The sequence below is a fragment of the Aethalodelphis obliquidens genome, unplaced genomic scaffold (genome assembly GCF_003676395.1).
Source record: "Aethalodelphis obliquidens isolate GAN/ISIS:26980383/991018 unplaced genomic scaffold, ASM367639v1 scaffold10, whole genome shotgun sequence".
NCBI lineage: Eukaryota > Metazoa > Chordata > Mammalia > Artiodactyla > Delphinidae > Aethalodelphis > Aethalodelphis obliquidens.
In genome coordinates, this window is record NW_020837954.1 from 9,318,628 (window position 1) to 9,342,813 (window position 24,186).

Below are 24,186 nucleotides of genomic sequence, written 5' to 3' on the forward strand. Positions count from 1 at the left end.
TTTTTTTTTTTTTTTTTTTGCGGTACGTGGGCCTCTCACTGTTGTGGCCTCTCCCGTTGCGGAGCACAGGCTCCAGATGCGCAGGCTCAGGGGCCATGGCTCACGGGCCCAGCCGCTCTGCAGCATGTGAGATCTTCCCGGACTGGGGCACGAACCCGTGTCCCCTGCATCGGCAGGCGGACTCTGAACCGCTCGCCACCAGGGAAGCCCCTTCTAATAATTTTTATAGAAAAAGTACTTTCCTGGTATATTCTCCAAACCATTGCATGTCTGAAAATGTATTTTTCTTGACCTTGCATATAAACAATAGCTTGCTGAACAGAAAACTTTGTTATGGGGAGTATAACCTTTTGCCATCAAAACTGCTAATGATTCTTTTGGCATTTGGAGATGCCAAAAAAGGAGAAGTCTAATTTTTGTTGCCACATAGAACTTTGTTTTTCATTTGTGTGTGACTGGGTGTTGGTCTCTTTATTTCTTTTGCTGGGAACTTGGTGAGTCCTAATTGATTTTGAGAACTTAAACCCTGCTTTAGATCAGGAAAGTTTTACCTACAATTTGATTATCATAAGCTCTTTATATGTTTAGTTCCCTCCTTTTGAAAGTCCTATTCAATGCATATTGATGAGCCTATATTGACACATCATACACCCAGCATCCATAGTTTATGTTACCGTTCACTCTTGGTTTGTACGTTCTATGGGTTTGGACAAATGTATAATGACACGTCCATCATCATGCCTAGTATTTCACTGACCTAAAAATCCTCTGTACTCTGCCTATTCATTCATCATCCCGCACTCACCACCCCAACCCCTGGCAACCTCTGGTCTTTTTACTCCCCATAGTTTTGCCTTTTCCAGAATGTCATGCGTTTGGAATTACAGTATGTAGCCCTTTCAGATTGGCCTCTATCAGTTAGTAATATACATTTAAGATTCCTCACATCTTTTCATGGCTTAATAAGTCATTTCTTTTTAGCACTGAGTAATATTCCACTGTCTGGAGGTACCACAGTTTACTAATTCATTCACCTACTAAAAGACATCTTGGTTGCTTCCAAGTTTTGGTAATTATGAATAAAGCTGCTATAAATATCCATGTGCAGGTTCTTGTGTGAACATAACTTTTCAGCTCCTTTGGGTAAATACCAAGGAGTGTGATTGCTGGATTGTATGGTAAGGGTGTGTTTAGTTTTGTAAGAAATTCCCAAACTGTCTCCCAAAGTGTTGGTACCATTTTGCATTCCTACCAGCAATGAATGAGACCTCCTGTTTCTCCCTAACCTTGCCAGTATTTGGTGTTGTGTGTTCCAAATTTTGGCCATTCTAATAGGTGCATGGTGGTATTTCATTGTTATTTTAAGTATATAAACTTGTTAAGAATAGGAGCTATATTTTTTTTAAAAACTTTTTATTGAAGTATAGTTGATTTACAATGCTGTTCTAATTTCAGGTGTACAGCAAAGTGATTCAGTTATATGTATATATCTATATTATATATATAGTATATATATATTCTTTTTCAGATTATTTTCCCTTATAGGTTATTACAAAATATTGATTACAGTTCCCTGTGCCATACAGTGTGTCCTTGTTGGTTATCTATTTTATATATAGTAGTGTGTATCTGTTAATCCCAAACTCCTAATTTATCCCTCCCCCCATTTCCCCTTTGGTAACCATAAGATTGTTTTCTATGTTTGTGAGTCTGTTTCTGTTTTGTAAATAAGTTCATTAGTATCATTTTGTTTAGATTCCACATATAAGCGATATCATATGAGATTTGTCTTTGTCTGGCTTACTTCACTTAGTATGATAATCTCTAGGTCCATCCAGGAGTAGGAACTATCTTGAAGTTGTCATTTTTTGCATGCCCTTCACAGTAACAAAGACAATGCGTTAGAGTTGCTAGATACTAAAGAAGTACTTAGCACATTGTAGAATTTCATCACAAGATGGTATTTGAGGTCATTTGGCTATTTCAACCTCCTTATTCCAAAGAAGAGAAAACCAAGTCTCTGATAAATTAAGTGACTCACCCAGGACCATACAACCAGAGCCAGATGGCAGCCCATATCTCCTGAATCCTAACCCAGGCTATAGTCCAATAAGACCAAACCGATGATTTTATGTGAGTCATCATTGATGCCTTTGCAATTGTCACATCTTGATTTTTCCTCTACAAAATAGAGATAATAAGCCTATCATTTGATGAATAGAAATTAAAAATGATCATCACAAGGGACATTGTGATTGACAGGAAATGTAGAAATGCTTACTAATACTATGAAGTACTATTTTAAACAGTATTAAAAATAGATATGACAACAAACCAAGGCTTTTCTGGCATTGGAACTCAGAGTCCACCCATCCTGACCCTGCATCTTCTCATTTCAGGGGTTTTACTCTCAGGAGTTCAACTCAGTATGGAGTTTGCTATCATTTTTCACCTTGTGTTTATGTTGTACCTCCATATGAGGAGCTTAAGGAGCTTTACAGACATTAGTTCATTAATCCTGCCCAAAACTTCTCTAAGATAGGGCAGGGGCAAAAATTACTATTCCTATCTGGAAAAAAAATGGCCTAACTTATCTCTCTTAATTTTACTGATACTCTAAACCATTGATTAAATCCTAACTTATACCCTGTACACTTAAAATATAATATTTTCTTCCCCAAGGATATTTTTCTTTCTTTTTCAATGTAATGTCATGAAGATAAGTGTGAAACCAGAATGACAGGTCTGGTGTTAGAAGTTCATTTGTGAAGCATAGGATAGGCGATAGGTTCCTCCTTCCCTATATGCTCTCCTCATTTTCTAAAAAATATCCTTTATTGCCCCTCAGTCATGACAGGAGAAGTGACTTTTAGGATTTGGAGGGATGTTTCGAGACCAATTCACTCCTTTATCTGTAAGCCAAGACCACCAGCAAGAGAACCAATGGATCCATTCAACCATGCCATACTAACTCTCTATAAAACACTGGTGCAACAGACTTCAATGCTTTGCAAAAGCAGCAATAGAACTTAAATTTTCAGTCTTGTGTGCTTTGCTTAGGCATGTGGTTCTCACTGTAAAGATATTTGGAGTTAGACTTTGAAGATGTTAGAACATGACCAAGACATGAGAAGAATCTGAGGCCAAGCAAGGTTGTTTCACGTAAACAACTGCAACAACACACTTGTCCATTTAGAGCAGTTGCCCACAGTTCAGGCCAATGAAAAGGAAAATGAATAAGAATGATAAAGACAAAGTGAAACTAGTACCCTATCACCCCTCAAAGTTTATCAGAGCGGGTAAGAATCATCTTGCAACGGATTTGAGAGATATTCCATGTTTTATTATTATCTTTTAAAAGACCATCTCAGACCGCCATATGATATTTTTCCTGTCTCATAACAAAATAAAGTGATGTAATAATCTGATGCCAGAAGATGGTAAAGGCTAAAGAATCATTGCATTTTAGGGAAGGGGTATTGAGGGCACATAAAAGTTACATCATTTACTTGAGATCACGTAAATAATTATTGCCAAACTAGGTGAAGGCCCTAAGTTGTGTTTCTTTCCCTCCCTCAATCCAAGTTGCTTCTCAGATGTTCAACTAAAATACCTTTATGCTTAGATGACTTATGTTCTACCTTGCTGCCAGATGAAGGGGTTTAATGAGAGGACTTCCCCCCAGTGTATTTAATCTTGTTTTGGGGAACAGGCAGGAGAGGGGTGCAGCATCTTTTCTCAGAAGAAAAGAAAACATGTTCTTCTAAAAGGAAAATTAGCTTTTTCAAGAAACTGCTCTCAAAAATTTCTCCTGGACCTCTGCCTTGTTTAAGCTATGGGAGTGTTTAAAGAATGAAGTTCTTATTACATTTCCTTTTCACAAGGTTGTGGAATATTGCTTTGAGCTAAGTAATCATCAGAGCAATTTACCAGTTGGCTAATATTTAGTCAGCATCTCTCTACTACCTGATATAACAGTTAAAGAGTGTTTTTCCGTTATATATTAGTTAAACTTCTAAGAGAAGTTTACTAACCTGAGAGTGTGGTTAGTATTACTGCACATCTGGGAATACTGAAAACTAGCAAAAAAAGGAGTTGAATTGCCCGGGGCTTCCACCACGAAAGCAAAGGAAAGAGCTAAGAAGCAAATTCCCAATGGTCCAGACCCACAGGAAAATGTCCTATTTATTTTAGGTGCTATGAAAATAAAATCAGAAATATGAAGTTTATAGAGCTGGCTATACCTCAGCCTCTTCCAGGTCAGGGAGGAATAAATGAAAAAAAATAGAACGGTCTTTCTTATATTGACTTTTTGTCCTTAGTATCATTTTCCTCTTTTTTAGTGGTGTTATTCCCCACAGCCTAACTTTCTTCCTGCGTTCTTGCTGTGTCCCTAGAGTTCTTGAATTCATTTACTTCCCATCTGTAGGATTCTTGAATAACAGTAATACTTCCCTAAAATACCAATTCCTAGCTGTTATACTTCAAGTAACACTCTGAGCTTTGTGATGAGTTCCAGGAGTGGCTTCATAGGAAATAACAAGTAAGTTAGCCAGAGATAAGTCTGGAAAAATACGGTTTGATGGAGGAGGCGGGTGAAGAATAGTCAACTGTGTATGGATGAGAGAGTTAGAAAACACCACGCAGCAGAGTTGAGTGATTCATGAAACAAATTAGTCCAATAATCTGTCCTGTCCTCTGTGTTCCACATTATCCCTGGGAATTCCTTTTGTGTCGTCCTTGCTCCCGTGTTCTCTTGCTTTCCTTCTTAATGCTTTTTCATCCCCCAGGTGTGGTCTTTATGATGGTTCTTCTTTCATCTGAACTCACAGATGAGTTCAGGTAGTTGGGATCCACAAATAATCCAGAGAAGAAAATCACCTTCATCCGTTCTCCAGAATTACTTGTTTTTTAAAAATATTTATTTTATTTTTGGCTGCGTTGGGTTTTAGCTGCGGCATGTGGGCTCTTTCATTGCGGCGTGCGGTGGTCTTCGTTGTGGCACGCAGGCTTCTCTCTCTAGTTGTGGCATGTGGGCTCAGTAGTTGCCGTGCGCGGGCTTAGCTGCCCCGTGGTGGCATGTGGGATCTTAGTTTCCCAGACAGGGATTGAACCTGCGTCCCCTGCACTGGAAGGTGATTCTTAACCACTGGACCACCAGGGAAGTCCCCTCCAGAATTACTTTGAGTGGAATCGGTAAGAGTTAAAAAGCACAGTGGGTATTGTAAAAAGATTTCAAAATATAATGTAAAAATAAAAGGCAATTAGTGCCTCATCTGCTTATGAAAAGAGAGTGGGATTTTAAGAAAAGGTATAGTATAATGGCTAAGTTGCATTTATATCCAGCACCCTTTCCCCCTTATTGCTAAAAGTTACCTTTCTGTAATTGCAGACTAGTTTAGCATCTTAACAATAATGGACATGTTTTTAAAGTGCATTCTTTATTCCAGGGAGACTCTGTAATAGATACCAGCATTTTAGTAATGATACAAGCAATCTGTAAGCTATTACAGTTTTCTTTAGAGTAACGTAATCTTCATATTGTTTTGTATGTCTGGAATTTTAATAGTGTTTTTAATTTAGAAAAGGAAGTATATAACATATTACTAATTACATGTGAATATGAACTAAGCACACGACCACTGAGCTTGATTCTTAAAAACAAACATGTTTAAAAGTACTTAACCTAGTGTAGGGTAAGTCACAAAGAAATTAAAGAATGCCACACAGGGCTAACAGCAGCTTTCATGGAATAACACAGTGAGGGTCTTCATTTTTAGAATGGTTATTAATTTTGGTCTACAGCTAAAAAGTAGCTAAGAGGTATAGAAATACTCCTTTCCAAATATAATTAATGTTTTTTGAACAGATGAAGGTACAAAAGAATTAAAACATAAATATGAGTGTATTAAAAGAATGTTTAGTTTTTCCCTTGATGACACCATTCATTGAAGGGTGTCCAAGAATTTGTAGTATTAATAGTCCTGGCGGCCCTTAATGATTCAACTTGATTGGTGAGGATACTAGATTGCAAGAACAAGATCTTTTTCTAGGTCAAAGGTCAGGCTAATTAGAACTGGAGGTAAAGATGACACCTCACTTATCTGCTGCCTAGGTGAGCAGAGGGTAGATGATTTTTCTTAAAAATGAAAGTGTTCGCTGAAACTATTTTGATTTTAAATGGTTAAAATAAATCATTTAGTGTTAGAATCTAGACTTATACTGTCATGTACAATTTAAAAAGTATTTTGGCACACATCCCAGACCTTCTTCAAGGAGCTGATAGAGATGTGCTTGGTGAATCAATTCAGGGGCCTTTACTGCTATTTTTAAAATCCAGCTTTTACATTAAATAAACCAGTTTGTTATTTTGCAAGAAGTTATAATCTACTTAGAACTGTCATTCTCTGTTTCTGACTTGCAGTTAGATGGTATTTCCAAAATGTCAGACCTAGATTCTGCTTCTACCGTCACCATAATACAATGTGACAGCCAAGATATTATATCAGTACCTTTTCCATAATTAGCAATAAGGATCCTGCCAAGGGTTAACTAGAAAAGTTTCATAAATGTTTTTCTACAAATGGTCCTGAAGGCAGTATTACGCTTGTAAAATCTGCTAATGTAGCAAAGACTCATGACAACCAGGAGACAAATCTATGAGCAAAACTGTTCAGAGAGAATAGTTTTGTACTGTATGATGTATGGTATGTAAATGAGCTTATTAGGACTCTCATCTATTTTATTATTGGTGACCAATTTGATAGAGGCATTTAAAAAACAATATTTCTGCCTGACTCCTAGAAATGAAGAAGATACATTGATATAATTGAGAGCAAATGATTGCATGTCGTGCCATTTAATCATGTCATTTTTCAATTGCTAGTTTTTGCACTTCACTGCATGCTTATAGAATATTTAGCTCCAATATAGATTAAGTCCCAGAGTTTGCAACTGAGCTGAGTTCCTATATTGGCTGACATCTTTTAAGTTTGGAATCAGGTAAAATATGAAGATGTCTTTTGTCCATATTTTCTTTAAAATACGCAAGTCGTCATTCATACCTCACTTGAGGTGTTTTAATTTTTTTGGCTGTTTTGAATTACTCCTTTACAATTCCAGGTTGGAAATTCTTTTTCCTTTTTTGTTCCATATTTTTTTAAGTTTTATTTTTATTTTATTTATTTATTTATTGGCCATGCCGCGTGGCTCGTGGGGTCTTAGTTCTCCGACCGGAGATTGAACCGCACCCTCAACAGTGGACGCATGGAGTCCTAACCACTGGACCGCCAGGGAATTCCCTAAAGTTTTTTTTTTGTTGTTGTTGTTGTTGTTTTGCGGTACGCGGGCCTCTCACTGTTGTGGCCTCTCCTGTTGCGGAGCACAGGCTCCGGACGCGCAGGCCCAGCGGCCATGGCTCACGGGCCCAGCCGCTCTGCATGTGGGATCTTCCCGGACCGGGGCACGAACCCGTGTCCCCTGCATCGGCAGGCGGACTCTCAACCACTGCGCCACCAGGGAAGCCCTAAAGTTCATTTTTAATAGAATCATTTTTCTGATATTCACTTCCATTTTGGTTTGGGGCTAGATTTATTTCTTTTTTTCTTTTTCTTTTTTTTGACTAGATTTATTTCTGACATCATGTCTGTTAAATTCATGTTTGCCAAAAGAGCCAAAGCTGCCTGCTCAGCCCATTCCTTATCTGTGATGGCCACCATCTCCTCTACCAGAACAAGATGGCTCACACAGGTCAATACACAACAGGTTGCTCACCATTCTTTTCAGTGGGGTTTTCAGGATAATATAGATATGGGTGTGCATATTTAGAAAAAGGGTATCTTGCTTTAATACTTCCAATTTCTTTTCCCTGTTTCCTTTTTTTTCTCTTCCTATCAAAACTGTTAATCTTGCTGGGTCAGTTTATTTTTTTTTAATTTATTTTTATTTTTTCTTATTTGTAACATACACTATACACTAGGTATAGTTAAGTTAAGCACATAATTGGCTCAAGAATGGAGATGTCAGGACCAAATCTGCTGACCCCTTGCTGGAAACTTTGATAATCATTTGCCCTAATGAATGTTTCTTACTTTTGTTAAATCGCTTCTTTATTATTTATATGATTTACATCTTTCTCAGAAAAGAGATTATCTCCCACTGTCTGCTAGAATATGAGGTCCTTGAGGGCAGAAAGTTTTGTCTGTTTTGTTCACTGATGTATCTCAAACACTGAGAACAGTGCCCATTATAAAGGTGTTTAATAAATATTTGTTCAATTAATTAATTAGCATTTTTTCCACCTCTGCTATCATTAACTACCCTGGGCTTAAGAATTGCATAGGTTATAAATTCTTATCATATTTGCAGACTTAGAAATGGGTATAAGATAGACCCCTGACAGGTATATGGAAGAAGTTGTTGGCTCTCTGATCAACAGTTACTTTATGGCTGTGGTCACTTCTGGTTAGAACTCAGGGGCAGAGATGGTTTGAAAATGTTGAAATTTTCGAAGCTTCTTCAGCTCTCTTATGAAAGGCAGTGTAGCATAGTGTTTTCATGAACTGGCTCTGCGTTCAGGTGGCATGGGTTAAAATCCTTTGCTCCCTATTTGCTGTTACTTAACCTCTCTGTGTCTCCATTATCTCATTTGTAAAATAGGTAGATGACAGCAATGTATGTCTCAGAGTGCTGTTGTGAGGATTAAATGAGTCCATACATATAAAGTACCTAAAAAATGCATAGCACACAGAAATACACAAAAAACATTTGTCATTAGTGTAGGAGATTAGTGAAAAATAACTAAGAAAATACTACTAAGAAAAGAGCTCTAGCAATTTATGGCTCAATGATTGTTGGCTATTATTTTGCATTCAAGTAAATCTTGATTATTTGAAGCAAACACAGCATTATTTTTATTTTGTTTTGGTTCAGATCCATATAGTCAACTCAGAATCATCTTTGGTAAAGTATATGAAGTCTATCTGACATGTCAGGTCTCTCATTCTTGTACAGATACTAACACAATAGATTACAATTTCATAAGATGTATCTAAATATATATGAAACTCATCACTGCAATAATTACACTTAACTAACATTCTTCAACTCCCACATTTTCTTCAACTCCTTTTCCAGGCATGCTCTTATATATATACTTTTCTGTTATGTTTTATGATGTCTCTAGAAGTTAGGACAGCTATATTTAAAAAGGAACTGTATTTTTTTATCATATAGCAGAATGTTTTATCTGTTGACTGAGATTTATAGGTCTGTAGTTGTAACTGTATCCCAGGAAATTTTATAGCCATTATTTTTAAAAAAATAAATAAAAGTTCTACATTTGCATTTGTAAGTGTATTAATCAGTGTATTGATCCATGGTTGCAGAACCATGGTGACTGACTGGATGGTATTGGTAATATCGAGTCTGTTGTCATAACACACTCTAAAGGAATGGAAAATTATCTGATTATATCATCAGTTTTGTGGTTGACAATATATACCTGCCCTTAACTGAGAGATTTTAAAAAATAACAACTTTATTGAGATATAATTCATATACCATAACATCTAATTTCAAAATGTTTTTACTGCCCTGAAAAGAAACCGTTTACCTCTCAGCAGTCACTCCCTATATCCCCGACTGCAGTCCCTGGCACCTACTAATATACCTTCTGTTTCTATGCACTTGCCTATTCTGGCCATTTCATATAAATGAACTCATACAACACGTGGCCTTTTGTGTCCAGCTTATTTCACTTAGCATAATGTTTTCATCCATGCTGTGGTATGTATCAGTACTTCATTCCTTTTTATTGCCAAAAAATATCCCATTGTATGGATATACTGGGTTTTTTTAATCTATTTATCTATTAATGGATGTTTGGGTCATTTGCACCTTTTGGCAATCATGTGGTTATGAATTTGTCTACAGGTTTTTGTGTGGTCATATGTTCTCAGTTCTTTTGGGTATATACCTAGGAGAGAAACTCCTGGACCATATGGTAATTCTGTTTAACTTTTTGAGGAAATGTACTGTTTTCCAAAGTGAGTACGTCATTTTGAAACCCCACCAGCAACATATGAGGGTTCCAGTTTCTCTGTCTCCTCACCAACATATATTGATGTTTTCTGGTATATTTATTTATGTTTTATTTCCAGCCTCACACCACTGCCACCCCACAACACACAGACAAATTTGCATATAAATTCCATGAGAGCAGAAATCTTGCTGCCTACCATTATATCCCTACCAGTGAGAACAGTGCCTGGAATATAGGAGGCACTCAAGTATATTTAGATGGATAGGTGGATAATTGAATTATTATTAACATCACATTCCTCTTGAAATTCCATGCTTTTTAAAATGTCGCAAAAGTTATGGTTTCTTGGGCATTCCCTGGTGGTCCAGTGGTTAGGACCATGCACTTTCACTGCTGAGGGCACGAGTTTGATCCCGCAAGCCAAGTGGTGCGGCCAAAAAAAAAAATCTGTGGTTTCTTGACCTTTTCTTACGTGAATCCCCCAGCTGTAATGCCTGTCCTTCTTCCCCTCCACTTTTTCGAACTTTAGCAACTTTCATGGCCTAGTTCTAGTCCTATGGATCTTTATCTGTTCCAGCTGGTAATGATCTTTCTCATCTCCAAAGTCAATGCCCATAATTTAGCATGTATATCAATTGCACATTACTTTTGGGTCACAGCCTCACTATTCACATGGCACATTCACCTCACTTACTTCATTTAAAACCTACAGGGCTTCCCTGGTGGCGCAGTGGTTGAGAGTCTGCCTGCCGATGCAGGGGACACGGGTTCGTGCCCCTGTCCGGGAAGATCTCACATGCCGCGGAGCGGCTGGGCCCGTGAGCCATGGCCGCTGAGCCTGCGCGTCTGGAGCCTGTGCTCCGCTACGGGAGAGGACACAACAGTGAGAGGCCCGCGTACCACCCCCCCCCCCCCAAAAAAACCTACCACAACCTGATGGGTTAGGTCTTATCAAAAACCTTTGCCTTGCATTGATAGCTCTCATTTTGAGTAGCCAGAGGCTTCTCTTCACAGCCAGATTACAAGCCCTTAAGATCAGGTACCACATCATATTATATGCCTCTTATCCACCAATGCCATTCCTGTAATGAAAATTATGGTGTTTGGCACATAATTGATACCCAATAAATGTTTATTGCTATAAGAAATATCATTCATGTGATCTTTGCCAACCTTGCCCCCAAATTATGATTCTGAACCAACCAGTCAAAAGCATCTTCTGGAGAATCATAGAGGTACCAGTATAGCCTCTCATTTTTCCCACCTGCTATACATTCTTCTCAGACTATGGCTGTAGGCAGTAGCATTACCTGATGCCTTGTACCTTCCAAACAGTCATCAAGATTTGATTACTGTGTAAACTCTATGAGAGCAAAGCTTCTATTTAATTTAGCACAGTGCCAAATATGTTAGAGTCATTAATTAGTAAATGACTTACTTGATAAAAATAACCAAAAGGAGTAAAATCCCCAAATACAGTACTCAAACCATCAGCATTCTTTTTTTAAATTAAATTTTATTTTTTTATACAGCAGGTTCTTATTAGTTATCTATTTTATACATATTAGGGTATATATGTCAATCCCAATCTCCCAGTTCATCCCACCACCACCACCCCTCCACTTTACCCCCTTGGTGTCCATACGTTTGTTCTCTACATCTGTGTTTCTATTTCTGCCCTGCAAGTCGGTTCATCTGTACCATTTTTCTAGGTTCCACATATATGCATTAATATACGATATTTGTTTTTCTCTTGCTGACTTACTTCACTCTGTATGACAGTCTCTAGATCCATCCACGTCTCTACAAATGACCCAGTTTCATTCCTTTCTATGGCTGAGTAATATTCCATTGTATATATGTGCCACATCTTCTTTATCCATTCATCAGTCGATGGGCATTTAGGTTGCTTCCATGACCTGGCTATTGTAAATAGTGCTGCAATGAACATTGGGATGCATGCATCTTTTTGAATTACGGTTTTCTCTGGGTATATGCCCAGTAGTGGGATTGCTGGGTCATATGGTAATTCTATTTTCAGTTTTTTAAGGAATTTCCATACTGTTCTCAATAGTGGCTGTATCAATTTACATTCCCACCAACAGTGAAAGAGGGTTCCCTTTTCTCCACACCCTCTCCAGCATTTGTTGTTTGTAGATTTTCTGATGAGGCCCATTCTGACTGGTGTGAGGTGATACCTCATTGTAGTTTTGATTTGCATTTCTCTAATAATTAGTGATGTTGAGCAGCTTGTCATGTGCTTCTTGCCCATCTGTATGTCTTCTTTGGAGAAATGTCTATTTAGGTCTTCTGCCCATTTTTTGATTGGGTTGTTTGTTTTTTTTGATATTGAGCTGCATGAGCTCAGCATTCTTAATTATATTAAAATTCTGGAGATCATCAAGCAAATACTAATAATATAAAGTTATCACTGGCTGAAAAGATCTATTCATTGATTGATTCATTAATTTTTTTAGCCATTCAATAAAAATTAAAAAATAATTGGGGGTGGGAGGAATTGGGAGATTGGGATTGACACATATACACTATTGATACTATGTATAAAATAGATAACTAATGAGAACATACTGTACAGCACAGGGAACTCTACTTAATGCACTGTGGTGACCTAAATGGGAAGGAAATCCAAAAAAGAGGGGATATATGTATATGTATAGCTGATTTATTTTGCTGTACAGTAGAAACTAACATAACATTGTAAAGCAACTGTATTCCAATAAAAATTAATTAAAAAAATAATTGATCACTCATGGGTGTGGTCTTTAGGCTCTTGGCTACAAGTGCGACTCCAGAATCAGAACTTACACCTTCTATTTTTATACTTCTAAAAAACTACTCAACTAGATTAATTTTCTTATCTGAGAAACTAAGTTCCTCTGTTTTCTGTAGAGCAATGTTCTCAAACTTTAACATGCATTGTAATCACCTGTAGGGCTGGTTAAACCATGCCTCATTGGGGCCCACCCCAGAGTTGCTGATTCACAAGATATGGAGTGGCACCAGGGAATTCTTGTTTCTAACAAGATTCCAGATGATACTAATACTGCTTGGCCCAGGGAACACACTGAGAAATTTTGCTCTAGAAAATTTGGTCACAGGTAGCAGACTAAGAGAAGACAATTGCTCACCTCATGTAATTAGAATGGTAAAATACAGAAAATGCAAAAAAGAAGAAAAGCACATGAAAAAGTGTAGAAAACCCTTGCAACAAAGAGATGGAGCTGTCTGCTTTTGTATGATCCTATTTAAACTAGAAGAATGTGCCTATCTTTTCACTTCTCTCTTTTCTCTCCGTATATTTCCTCACGCCAACTACGTTGAAGGCAGGTACATATCATATACATATACAGATTGACGTTTCTTTGTTGTGCTTGCCACATAGAAGGCATATTCAATAGATAGTGTTTAAACAATTGATTCATCTAGAAGGTAAAGTCATGTTTGACTTTAGAAATGGAATTGCTTCATAAATAATTTTTTAATTTGACGCATTACCTAAAGTCCCACCACTTTGTTTCTGTTGACCTACCTAATGATATTACATTAACTGCTAAATAAAATTATGTAAGAGATATGGAGACAAATTTCTTTGGAGTTTCTCAGCTAGATTTAATTGTTTTCTCTCTGCGTTTACCATATACTTGGTTTTGGTATTTTTTGAATTTCATTTTCCTCCTCATGTCTTTTTTCTCTATTTAGTTCTTACATTTTATTTATTGTGCATTTTGGTTCTTGGTCTAATTGTAGTTCTTTAATTGTAGGCTTATTTATATCCTTTTGTAATAGGAGATGACAGTATTATTTAATGTCAAGAATATGGGTGGAGATTTGACTCTTGAACAACATGTGTTTGAACTGTACAGGTCCACTTATACTCGGATTTTTTTTCAACAGTAAATACTACTGTACTCTATGATGAGTGCGTTGGTTGAATTTGCAGATGTGGAACCCTGGATACAGAGGAACCCTGGGCTGGACATAAATTATAATCAGATTTTTGATTGTGCTGGGGGTTGGTACCCCTAACCCCGGCATTGTTTAAGGGTCAACTGTACAAGTAAATATAATCATTCTATGCAATATGTGTGCATAAATACATACATTTAATGTATAATGAAGAATAAATTACCAATATTGGAAGCCTTACGTTCAGTGGTGTTGAACTGAAGGCAGTGGCAGGAATGATGTTACATCACATTTGGCTCCACAATATGAGTGGTTTCAACAGTCAGAGAAGTTCATAAAGCAAGTCAGGAGAGGAGACAAGCCCTACATAAACCAAAAACACCCCTTTGTATCACCACTGGTGAATTGAAAATCAGATTGATCGTTTATAAGTATAAAGCAAAAATCTTCCGTCTGTTGGCAGCTCTCTTATAACATGTCCAAAAAGATATGTTTAAAGAGTTGGAGATTTGTAAAGGAAAAAACAAATTAGAAATTTTGCTTTTCACTTTTATATACTTCTCAACTTTTATAGCAAATATGCTTTTTGAGTAACATGAGGAAGTTGAGTAGAAGTGTAAAATAACCAAATTAAATAGGTCATTAGAGACTTAAAAGTAGAACACCGACCTATATTCCAACAATTGGATTCTGAAGTGATACTAAGACAATGACCTCCATACTAACAGAGATAGCTTTGTAGGAAAAAGTTCCTAAAGATTACCAAATAATAATGATACTAAATACATAACTAAGTACAAAAATAATGATAATTAAATACATAACTAAATACAAAAGCATTTGGAATATCTTTCTCTTAGATATATTGATAATTAGTTCTCCTCCTTTCTTTTTACATTTTCTTTCCCACTTCTTTTCTTTCTACTTTTCTGGGAAGGCAATATGACTGGGCTTGGGAACCAACATGATCTCATTGGATATCAAGGACAATGCTTCAAAACTGGCAAAAATGAAAAACCTTGTAAACTTTTCTGTTCCTTGCTTCCTTTTCCATCTGCTTTACTCTCTCTTTTCTCCAACACACTGGGTACTCCCAGGGTCCCAGGCTACTTGCTACTGGACCTTCTGTCCTTATAACCACAGCCACCCAACTTGGACCATCTGGCTCACATTGTTTCCCTGAAGATTTCACGACTCCTCCGATAGCAACCTGCACAAACTTCTGTTAGCACCTACCTCTCTGTATTATTCTTGGTACTGTATAGTCCACCTCCAATAGACTCTCAGCTCCTTGAGAGAGGGAGCAGTAACTTGCTCCTTTTTGAAGCCTCCATGCCTGAAACAGTGCCTGGCAGATGCAAGGTGCAATACACATTTGAGGAGGTCTGGAAGGCAGGGATGAGTCTGTCTTATTTCTGTGCCTTACTTAGATTGCTTAGCTTGGGTTTCTGTTCTGTTCTCTGAAAATGTAAGCCAAAAATAGTTATAATAATCATTTTGTTCCTATGTAGTTATATTTAACATTTCTCTACGCATAGTGTACCATGGAAATAATGTGAACTCTACTGATTCTAAGAAACATTACCAGCAGATGCACTGATTTTATTTAGTATGTGTTTGTGATTATAAATAAGCATGTACATTTTAATGGTTGTCATGGAAACACATTTATGTAAAAGAATGTTATCTTATCAGTTATATCACTTAGATGTAAAAAAGTACTGAAAAGTATGTTGACCATGTAAAATTCTCAATGTTCCTCTCCTTTTAAAAGTAGTGTTATTTCCAAAGTGTGCATATAGAGTAAATTAATCTAGAATGTACGCTAAGTTCTTTGAATATTTAAAACTTTTTAAACTGAAGAATTGTGGAGATCTGAAAATCAGATATTGAGTGTTAACAGTGTCAACAGTTTTTAAAAACAGCTAACACAGTTTTAAAACCCATAGAATGTCATTAAGATGTGGGGTGGGGATCATCTGGATACTTAAATACTGGATACATTCTAGATACTAATAAAAAGTTATGGCCAATCACCTTTATGAAAATGTCCCCTAGCAACCTCACATGTCCTGTTTCAGAACTTTGAAAATGCCTGTGAGGTGAATGAAGCCCATTTGGGCTGCTTTGTGAATATCACCTAATGTGGCTATGCTAAGTCCACACATACCTTTAGTGTCATCCATGGCAAACTCTCATTTAGCTAAGAAACATAGGGACTTTTTGTTGGCTGGAGAAATGCAGTCATTATTTTGGTCAACTTAAAATGGAGTTTTGCAATATCCAGTTTTGTGGCATGGAAACATCTCTTGATTTTTCTAGCCCTTTATTTTTAACAATTTAATGACAAAACACAGACAAAAACCCAAAATCTTCAACATGTATATTCATAGAACTCATCTGAATCAATCCCAGTTGGCTATATTATTATCTTGAAGTGTTTAAGATTGGGCCAAAAAATGACAGATATTAACTGGGCTTGATAGTTTGACTTGCTCGACAATTGTTCTAGAGCAAGAGAGCAAATTATTGAAGGGAGTGTGTGTGTGTGTGTGTGTGTGTGTGTGTGTGTGTGAGAGAGAGAGAGAGAGAGAGAGAGAAATAGAAGGAGAAAGAGAGAGAATGCATGTGGGGAGGGTCAGTTAGCAGGATTGGGAGAGGTAATGGAAACAATGCCTATTGCTTTGGTAGACCCTCAAGTTTTATCTTTGAATGTGTAGGGGTTTCTCCTCATTCAGCATTGAACTAATGAATAGCATCAGTAAAGAAATTTGTCAGACCTGGTCGTTCTATCAGGAGTTATATAGGAAAATAGTAATGATCCCTAGGAAAATAAATAAGGGTAAGTTCAAGAAACATAACAAAAAATGCTGTACTGGTATAAACTGAATTATAAAATTCCTAGTCATATTTTGCTGTAAATAGAGGGATGGGAATTTGTCATTCACCTTATTTAAAATTCAAAAATATTAAAGGCACAGGGTTCTCTCATTACAGAAATAATAGAATTCCAGCTATTACTGAGTTAGGGTTGTTTAAATGGCTATAGCATGTATTATACCAATAAGTGGAACATCTGTATGAGACGTCCACCTGCTGGTCTACTACCACTCTGCACATTTCAATGAACGGCACTTAATCATTTTAAGACTTCTTCTAATGAAGACTTATCTAGATTAACATTTTAAGCACAAATACTTTTAGGCATTAAAACTCTAGCACTAAATGAAATTGCATTGTCTTGTGTATCCTTGTTGATTAATAAGCAATCTGTTAACTGTTAGAACAGTCCAATTGTGGCAGTAGAAGGAGATTAGTAATTCAGTGATGTTTGTGGATATAATCATCGTTTCTCCCAAAGGCTTTGAATTAGAGTATCACTTACACACTGTCCGTAGGCAAAGAAGAGATATAATACTTTTAGACATGTGTACCCACTATTTTGCTTGAATCGTTCAGCTTAGGGTCACTGCAGCAATACAAATGCTTCTGGGGGCAAAATCTTACTTTGATGCATGCATATCCTTCTTAAATAGTGTGAATGTCTATTAAAAGAAACACGCAACTAACAAATAATGCATTAATAATCCAGTATCCTAATTTCTGTTTTCAGAACATTATTGCTTTGTTAATCAAGTTTCGGAAGAGAAATGTTGCTTATCATTTTTTTCAAACAATAGCTGTTATATATCAATTTTTTTGCAATCTTATTTAACTTATTTCCAGCCTAGAAAAGTAAACTTTGGGCTCCAAAGAATCTAGGAGTAAATTTGGAAATACTCCATTTCCTTTTGGAGGACTTTTCTGTCTTTTGTGTTTCCTATGACCTTGAATCAAAGCATGTCAGCCTGTTTGGCATAAATGCTTTATTTCATTAAGTTAATCACCTACATATCAAGGTGGGACCCAACATTTTAGATGTAGAAATCAGTTTAAAAAAAAAAAAAGGGAAGAGGAATGAGATACAGCTAAATTCATTGGCATCAGTTGGGTGTCTGTAGCAGATCTCTAATCCAAAGGCAACTCCAGAGTCCTTCTTGTCCTATTGTTCGCAGCTGAGCATATCACTACAATTTAAAATTACGGTGGAAGAGGGTGTTTTATGTTTTAGGGAAATCTGCCCTAGAAACACTAATGGATCGGTCCCTCTTTCTGTTGCAGTCCCTCTGTTGTGAAATAAAGCAGCGACGTCGTGGAGTGGCCTCCATCCTGCGATTATGCCAACATCTTCTGGATGACCGGGAGACCTGCAATCTGAACGCGGACCACCAGCCCATGCAGTTGATCATTGTAAATCTTGAAAGAAGGTGGGAAGCCATTGTCATGCAAGCCGTCCAGTGGCAAACACGGCTACAAAAGAAGATGGGAAAGGAACCTGTGAGTGATGATTTCTTTTTTAAAGCATAATGCTCTCTCATTTTTCTTAAAAAAAAAGAAATTCTTTCAGGGCTTGGAAAATGTGTTCATCTTACAAGTGGTTTTGCTAGCTAAATCTCTAACCGCTAAAAGAAACTGCTTTTATCATACAACAGAGATTCATTTGCCTACCGATAAGATGCATTTTAGTCTCATTGTCTTTTAAAAAATTCATATGGAGACTTTGCTTAACCTTACCAAACTGAGGTTTGGTAAACCTCACCAACAATATCATTAATCATACGATACCCCATGAAGATTTTGCTTGGAGGTGGTTTACCACCCTCGGAGCATATGGGGCAATGTGTATGCTTTACAGACAAGGCAACAAAGTATACAGTTTACCTTTTCTTTACATGATATGAATTAACACCATCCACGTGTAAAACAATCTCCATTGCTTCTGCTTAGAGCTCCTTCCAATACAGTTGCGTTGCTGAGAACTAGCAAGTTTCCTCTGAGAGTTTTAATGCAGTGCTCAAGGTAGAGGTCGGGACCCCTTTTAAGAATTTTCCAAATTGACTGTAAATGCAAGCTGTTGCTAGATGAAGGAAAGATATATATATATAACTAGAGTTGTTTTATTATAATGTAGAATACACACTTGTCCAGAAAACCTTAAGGGAGAGGATTTATTGATAAAAAGATTACATTCCCCAAATGACCTTGAAGTTAGTGTCTGTTAGTTGAAGGCCTAATTCTCATGTTTGACTTACATAAATGAAATACACACACACATACATACATACATACATACATACAATAGAAATTTTTTCTTGTGTATTTATATTATCAGTTCTATGTCTTTGGAAAGTTCAAGATTCAAAATTGTAAAATCAAGTATAATAATCCTGCCACTGAAAAACAGACTTCTCCTATGAATTCTAATTTTAACAATACCTAAATATTTAGGTTATCTGATGTGTTTGGCATTGGGGACTGGGAACAGAAGGGACAATGAAGCAGTAAGCCTTCTCACTCTTTTTGCATCTGTAGTTATGTTGAGTCTAGGAGGTGATTTTATCCTCAGTAGTTCACTTTAATTGTTTTGCTCTGAAGTCATTAAATTTCTTAAGACTTCCAAGTTATTACCAGTAATCAGATTCTATATAATTGGATGTCTTTTCTTGAAATGACCTATTTGTTGTGAAGCTATTTAGCTAGAGTGTTTTCTTTTCTTTTCTTTCTTTTTCTTTCTTTCTTTTTCTTTCTTTTCTTTCTTTCTTCCTTCCTTCCTTCCTTCCTTCCTTCCTTCCTTCCTTCCTTCCTTCCTTTCTTTCTTTCTTTCTTTCTTTCTTTCTTTCTTTCTTTCTTTCTTTCTTTCTTTTTCTCTGAGTGTTTGAAAGCATAGAAGAGGTTATTTTTTATTCTATAGTTTGAAACATCTAAGCATAGTAGTGGTGATAATAAAATTTACCCAAAAACCAACTGCACCTGGAGAAGCTCTTAACATTTTGGAAACATTCAAGCTTTGGAGGAAACAAAACTGGGTTTCTTTGGAGATTTATTTGAAATCGTATGATGAGGGATGCAGGACTGGATCTCTGCAGACTAGCTGTAGACATTTTTATCCTACTTCTGTGGTAAAGCGGTAAGCTTTAGCTTTGAAACCCTGGCTGCTTCTTAGAGGCTGAAGCTACTACAGAGAGGTAGATAAAAATTGCAGATGGACAAAACACCCCCTTTTCTTTAGGTTGGCTGCTGAATGTTAGGTTTTCTGGAATGATGAGGTAGCAAATAAGGTCCTCTGTGCTAAATAAGATTGAAAATCACTCGAGAAAGGGATAGAAGAGTATCGAGTGGCACTAATGCCAGCAATACAATGAACACCATGTACCTCATTACATTGGAGATATTTCTTGCTCTGATCTCTGTTGGTTGGGTAAAGAGTCTAAGTTGCTTTGATGGGCAAACAAGTATTTTACCAATGTGGGACACTGCCTTTGCAGAGACTCAGAAGCCTCTAAGTGGTCTGTTTGCTTTTTTATCCTATGTCCCCACCCCCATGCCATCCCCTTCTTGTGTACAGGGACTTTCACTGCTATATTTCCAGGGCCTGGGACATTCCTGCATATAGTAGATGTTTAATAGACATTTGCTAAATGAATGAATACAAGCTTTCAATTGATAAATTTTGTTTCATTCTGGCATTTGGTTTGGAGTTACTATTTCTATATTAATTCTCAATGTTCATATCCTCACAAAATGGCTTTGAGTGTTATGTTCCTATGTGAATATTTCACCTTCGTGAGATCACCAAGGAGATACCTTTTAACCTTTATTCTTGCCTGGTAGGGTCAGTTTTTCCAAGTTTTAAAGTATGATATGAAGTCCCCCAGGGTATACTCTCTTTTCTTCAAATTATATCTGAAGGAAGTTCTCTATGAGGTATTGAATAAAGTCATTCTGAAAGTGTGGGCTACGTTCTGGCACTTAGAATTAGAAGCTCTAATTCTATCTCCGTGTTGTAGAATTTCCTTAGTCACTTTGGAAATAGCCTGTATAAGAGATGTCACCTAATCATCTATCCAGTGCTCTTCATTTTTCATGTTACATCTGTTTGTGTGATGATTTAATTACTGTTGGTCTTCTCCACTAGTCTGAAGAAGGCAGCCGCACGCCAGTTTCTGCTCACCTTTACATTCCTAAAAGCCCTGCATAGTATGCAGGACTTAACAGGTACTCCATAGTATTTGTTAAATAAGTGAATTTTCTCTAAGTAATGCTCTATGATAATCAGTATTAGAGATTTAAAGGTAAACAAGATATCCTCCTTCTCCTCAAAAAGTATAGTTAATACAAATATGCAAATAACTATGATGCTAGGTCTATTGAGGAAATTATGTGCTTCAAGCTTACAGTTAATACTGACAAAAATATGGAAACTCTTTCCATAGTATTCAGGAAAATTCAGATAAATGTACAAATGTCAATTAAGCAAGCTTCTCTATTTCTTCTAACTAGGTAAATAATGAATCTCTCTCTCTCTTTTTTAACTGGAAGAAAGCAAGAGATCTTATATTAAATTCTGGGAGTTAAAACAGACAAAACCCAAAAGCATCTTTCTCCCTTATCATCAAGATTTGAAATTGCATAATTATTTGACACTACACCTTGTTCTTTCTACATTCAAGCTCTTTTCCCAGACTTATTTGGTTTATTTCTGGGTTACCTGTAAAAAATGATCTCTGTCTATACTTTTCACTCTTTAATTCTAATTTTCATTTGAATCATATGTTATTATTTCTAGTCTTCTGCCTTCTTTCTATGATTCAGGCTCCACATTTTGGCTAACAATACCATGTGCCTGAGTTACCTTAGGATCGTCCCACTTGCCAAAATAGAGTTCTGAATTTGTGATGTGTTAGTTATAGAGAATCAGGATTTTTTCTATTAAAAGTTTGAATCTCATTTCCTACAATAGATGCTAATTAAAATATATGAGACAACCATGGAAACACCAATAATTTATACATCTATTCATATTAATCATTAGCAAAGAGAAGATAACTTATTGATGAAGGCCATAGGCCTTCTTCCTCTAAAAATGCATGGGCAGACTTCCACTTCCAGCCAGGATTGAGTAAAGGACCAGGACCCTTCTACCTGAAACAATTTAAAAGCTGGGAAAAATCACAATTTTAAGACCTTGGATACCAGGCAATGAAGAGATGTGAAATGATTGAAGTGATACTGTGATTACTCAAATTTCTGCCTAGACAGAGTTTTCAGGTCACGGTGTGCAAAGAGGAAATCCATGCAGAGCCTAGTATTATCCCTGGGTTGAGGGGACAGGTCTGGGAGTCTGAGGAGGACAAGGCAGCTAAAGTTGCTACAAGGCATAGTACCAGAGAGGAGAGAGCTGCACAGAGAGATGACTCTAGAACTATGCAGAGGGATCCTTTTAAATCTTCAGCAGAAGAAACCACCTGAAAAAATTATAGGGAACAATCCTTGGAGCTGACACACAGCTGGGAATAGTTCCTTTTCCCATCAGTCACAGTAGAATCCTTATTATTCACAGGGCATGTGACACAGTATCAAGAACAGTTTTACCTTAGTAATGGGGCAAAATTAGATTAAATGCTACTCTAGTCTTGCCCAAAAAGCTTAAAAGGAAGACCTGAAAGGATCAAACTCTTTCAAAGTTATTTAACTATATCCCAGTTACAAAACTCAAGAATGCTTATAAGCATCTAAGTATCCAGCATCCAGCAAGGTAAAATTTATAGTGTCTGGCGTCCAGTCAAAAGCTTCCAGTGTACAAAGAAGAAGTATAATATCTTTGAAAATGAGGAGAAAATTCAATTAATAGAAACAAATCCAGAAATGACATATTATAGATTTAATAGACAAGAACGTTAAAAGTTATTTTTTTTGCATTCCATACATTCAAGAAACTAGAAAATATATTGAGCTTATTTAGTAGAGACACTGAAGATATCTGTCTAAAATCAAACTTCTATAGATGAAAACTATAATAACTGAGATAAAAAATACCCTGGCTGGTATTAACAACCAAGTAGACAGTGTGGAAGCAACAATTCATAAACCTGTAAACATAGCGATAGAAACTGTCAAAAATGAAACAAAGAGGGAAAAAAAGGCAAAAACAAAAGCATAGCATTAGTGAGCTGTGAGATAACTTCAAGCAGCCTAATGTATATGTAATTGGAATCCCTGAAAAAAGGGCAGAGGGAGAAACAATTTTTGAAGAAATAATGGCCCAAATTTTCCAAATTTGATGAAAACTATAAACCCACAGATCCAGAATGTCAACAAACCTTAAGCACAAGAAACATGAAAAAAACTACACCAAGGGGTATTCTGTTCAAATTGATTAAAACCAGTGATAAGAGTATCTTCAAAGTATCTAGAGGAAAAAGGTACATTATATACAGAAGAATAAGAAGGAAGAGTTATAGCATACTTTTTTCAGAAATAATACAAGTCAGAAGATAGTGGAACAACATCTTTAAAGTATTGGAAGAAAACAACCCAGAATTCTATACACAGAGAAAATACTATTCAAAAAGGAAAACAAAAATAAATGGTTTTCGGATATCAAAACTTTAAAAAAAATCAGCAGCAGCAGAACTGCAAGAAATGTTAAGGGAAACCCTTACAGGAAAAAAGAAAATGGTATTAGTGGAAGCCTGAGTCTGCACAGAGAAATGAAAAGCACTAGAAATACTTACTGTGTGAGTTAATATGAAATGTCTTTTTCCATCTTATTTAAATCTCTTTAAATGATAATAGGTTATTTAAAGCAAGATAATAACAATGTATTGTGGGATATATAACATATGTAGAAGTAGAACATATGACAAAAATATCACAAAGGCCAGGAAATGGAACTATACAATTGTATGGTTCGTATATTAAGTATAGTATCACTTAAAGATATATAGTATCACTTAAAGATGGATAAGTGGTATAGAATGGTATAGAATCACTTAAAGATAAGTAAGATAAAATACATACTATGATTCTTTAAAAACACAAGAAGCTATAACAAATAGGCCAACAAAGGAAAGAAAAGGAAATCATTTAAAAATATCACACACAATGCAGAAAAAGAGGAAAAATAAGAATAAAGAACAGATGTAATAGATAGAAAACTGAACCAAATGCATCAATAATTCTGTTAAACATAAATGGACTAAAACCCCCAATTAAAAGGCAGTAATTAACAGATTGCATTAAAAAAGCAAGACTGAACTATATGTTGCCATTTTAATTATAAAGAAAAATTAAGTTAAAAGTAAAAAGATGGAAAAATATATATTAAGCTAATGCAA

General features: G+C 36.4%; 1 protein-coding gene across 1 annotated transcript in view; it reads left to right on the forward strand.

Moving 5' to 3' along the window:
* The window catches only part of AKAP6 (A-kinase anchoring protein 6), a 595,413-nt gene that overhangs the window by 519,832 nt on the left and 51,395 nt on the right, over positions 1-24,186 (forward strand). Inside the window, exon 17 of the mRNA XM_027111037.1 lies at positions 18,131-18,346. Within this exon, the coding sequence (XP_026966838.1) occupies positions 18,131-18,346 (216 nt within the window). The remainder of the gene's footprint in view (positions 1-18,130; positions 18,347-24,186) is intronic.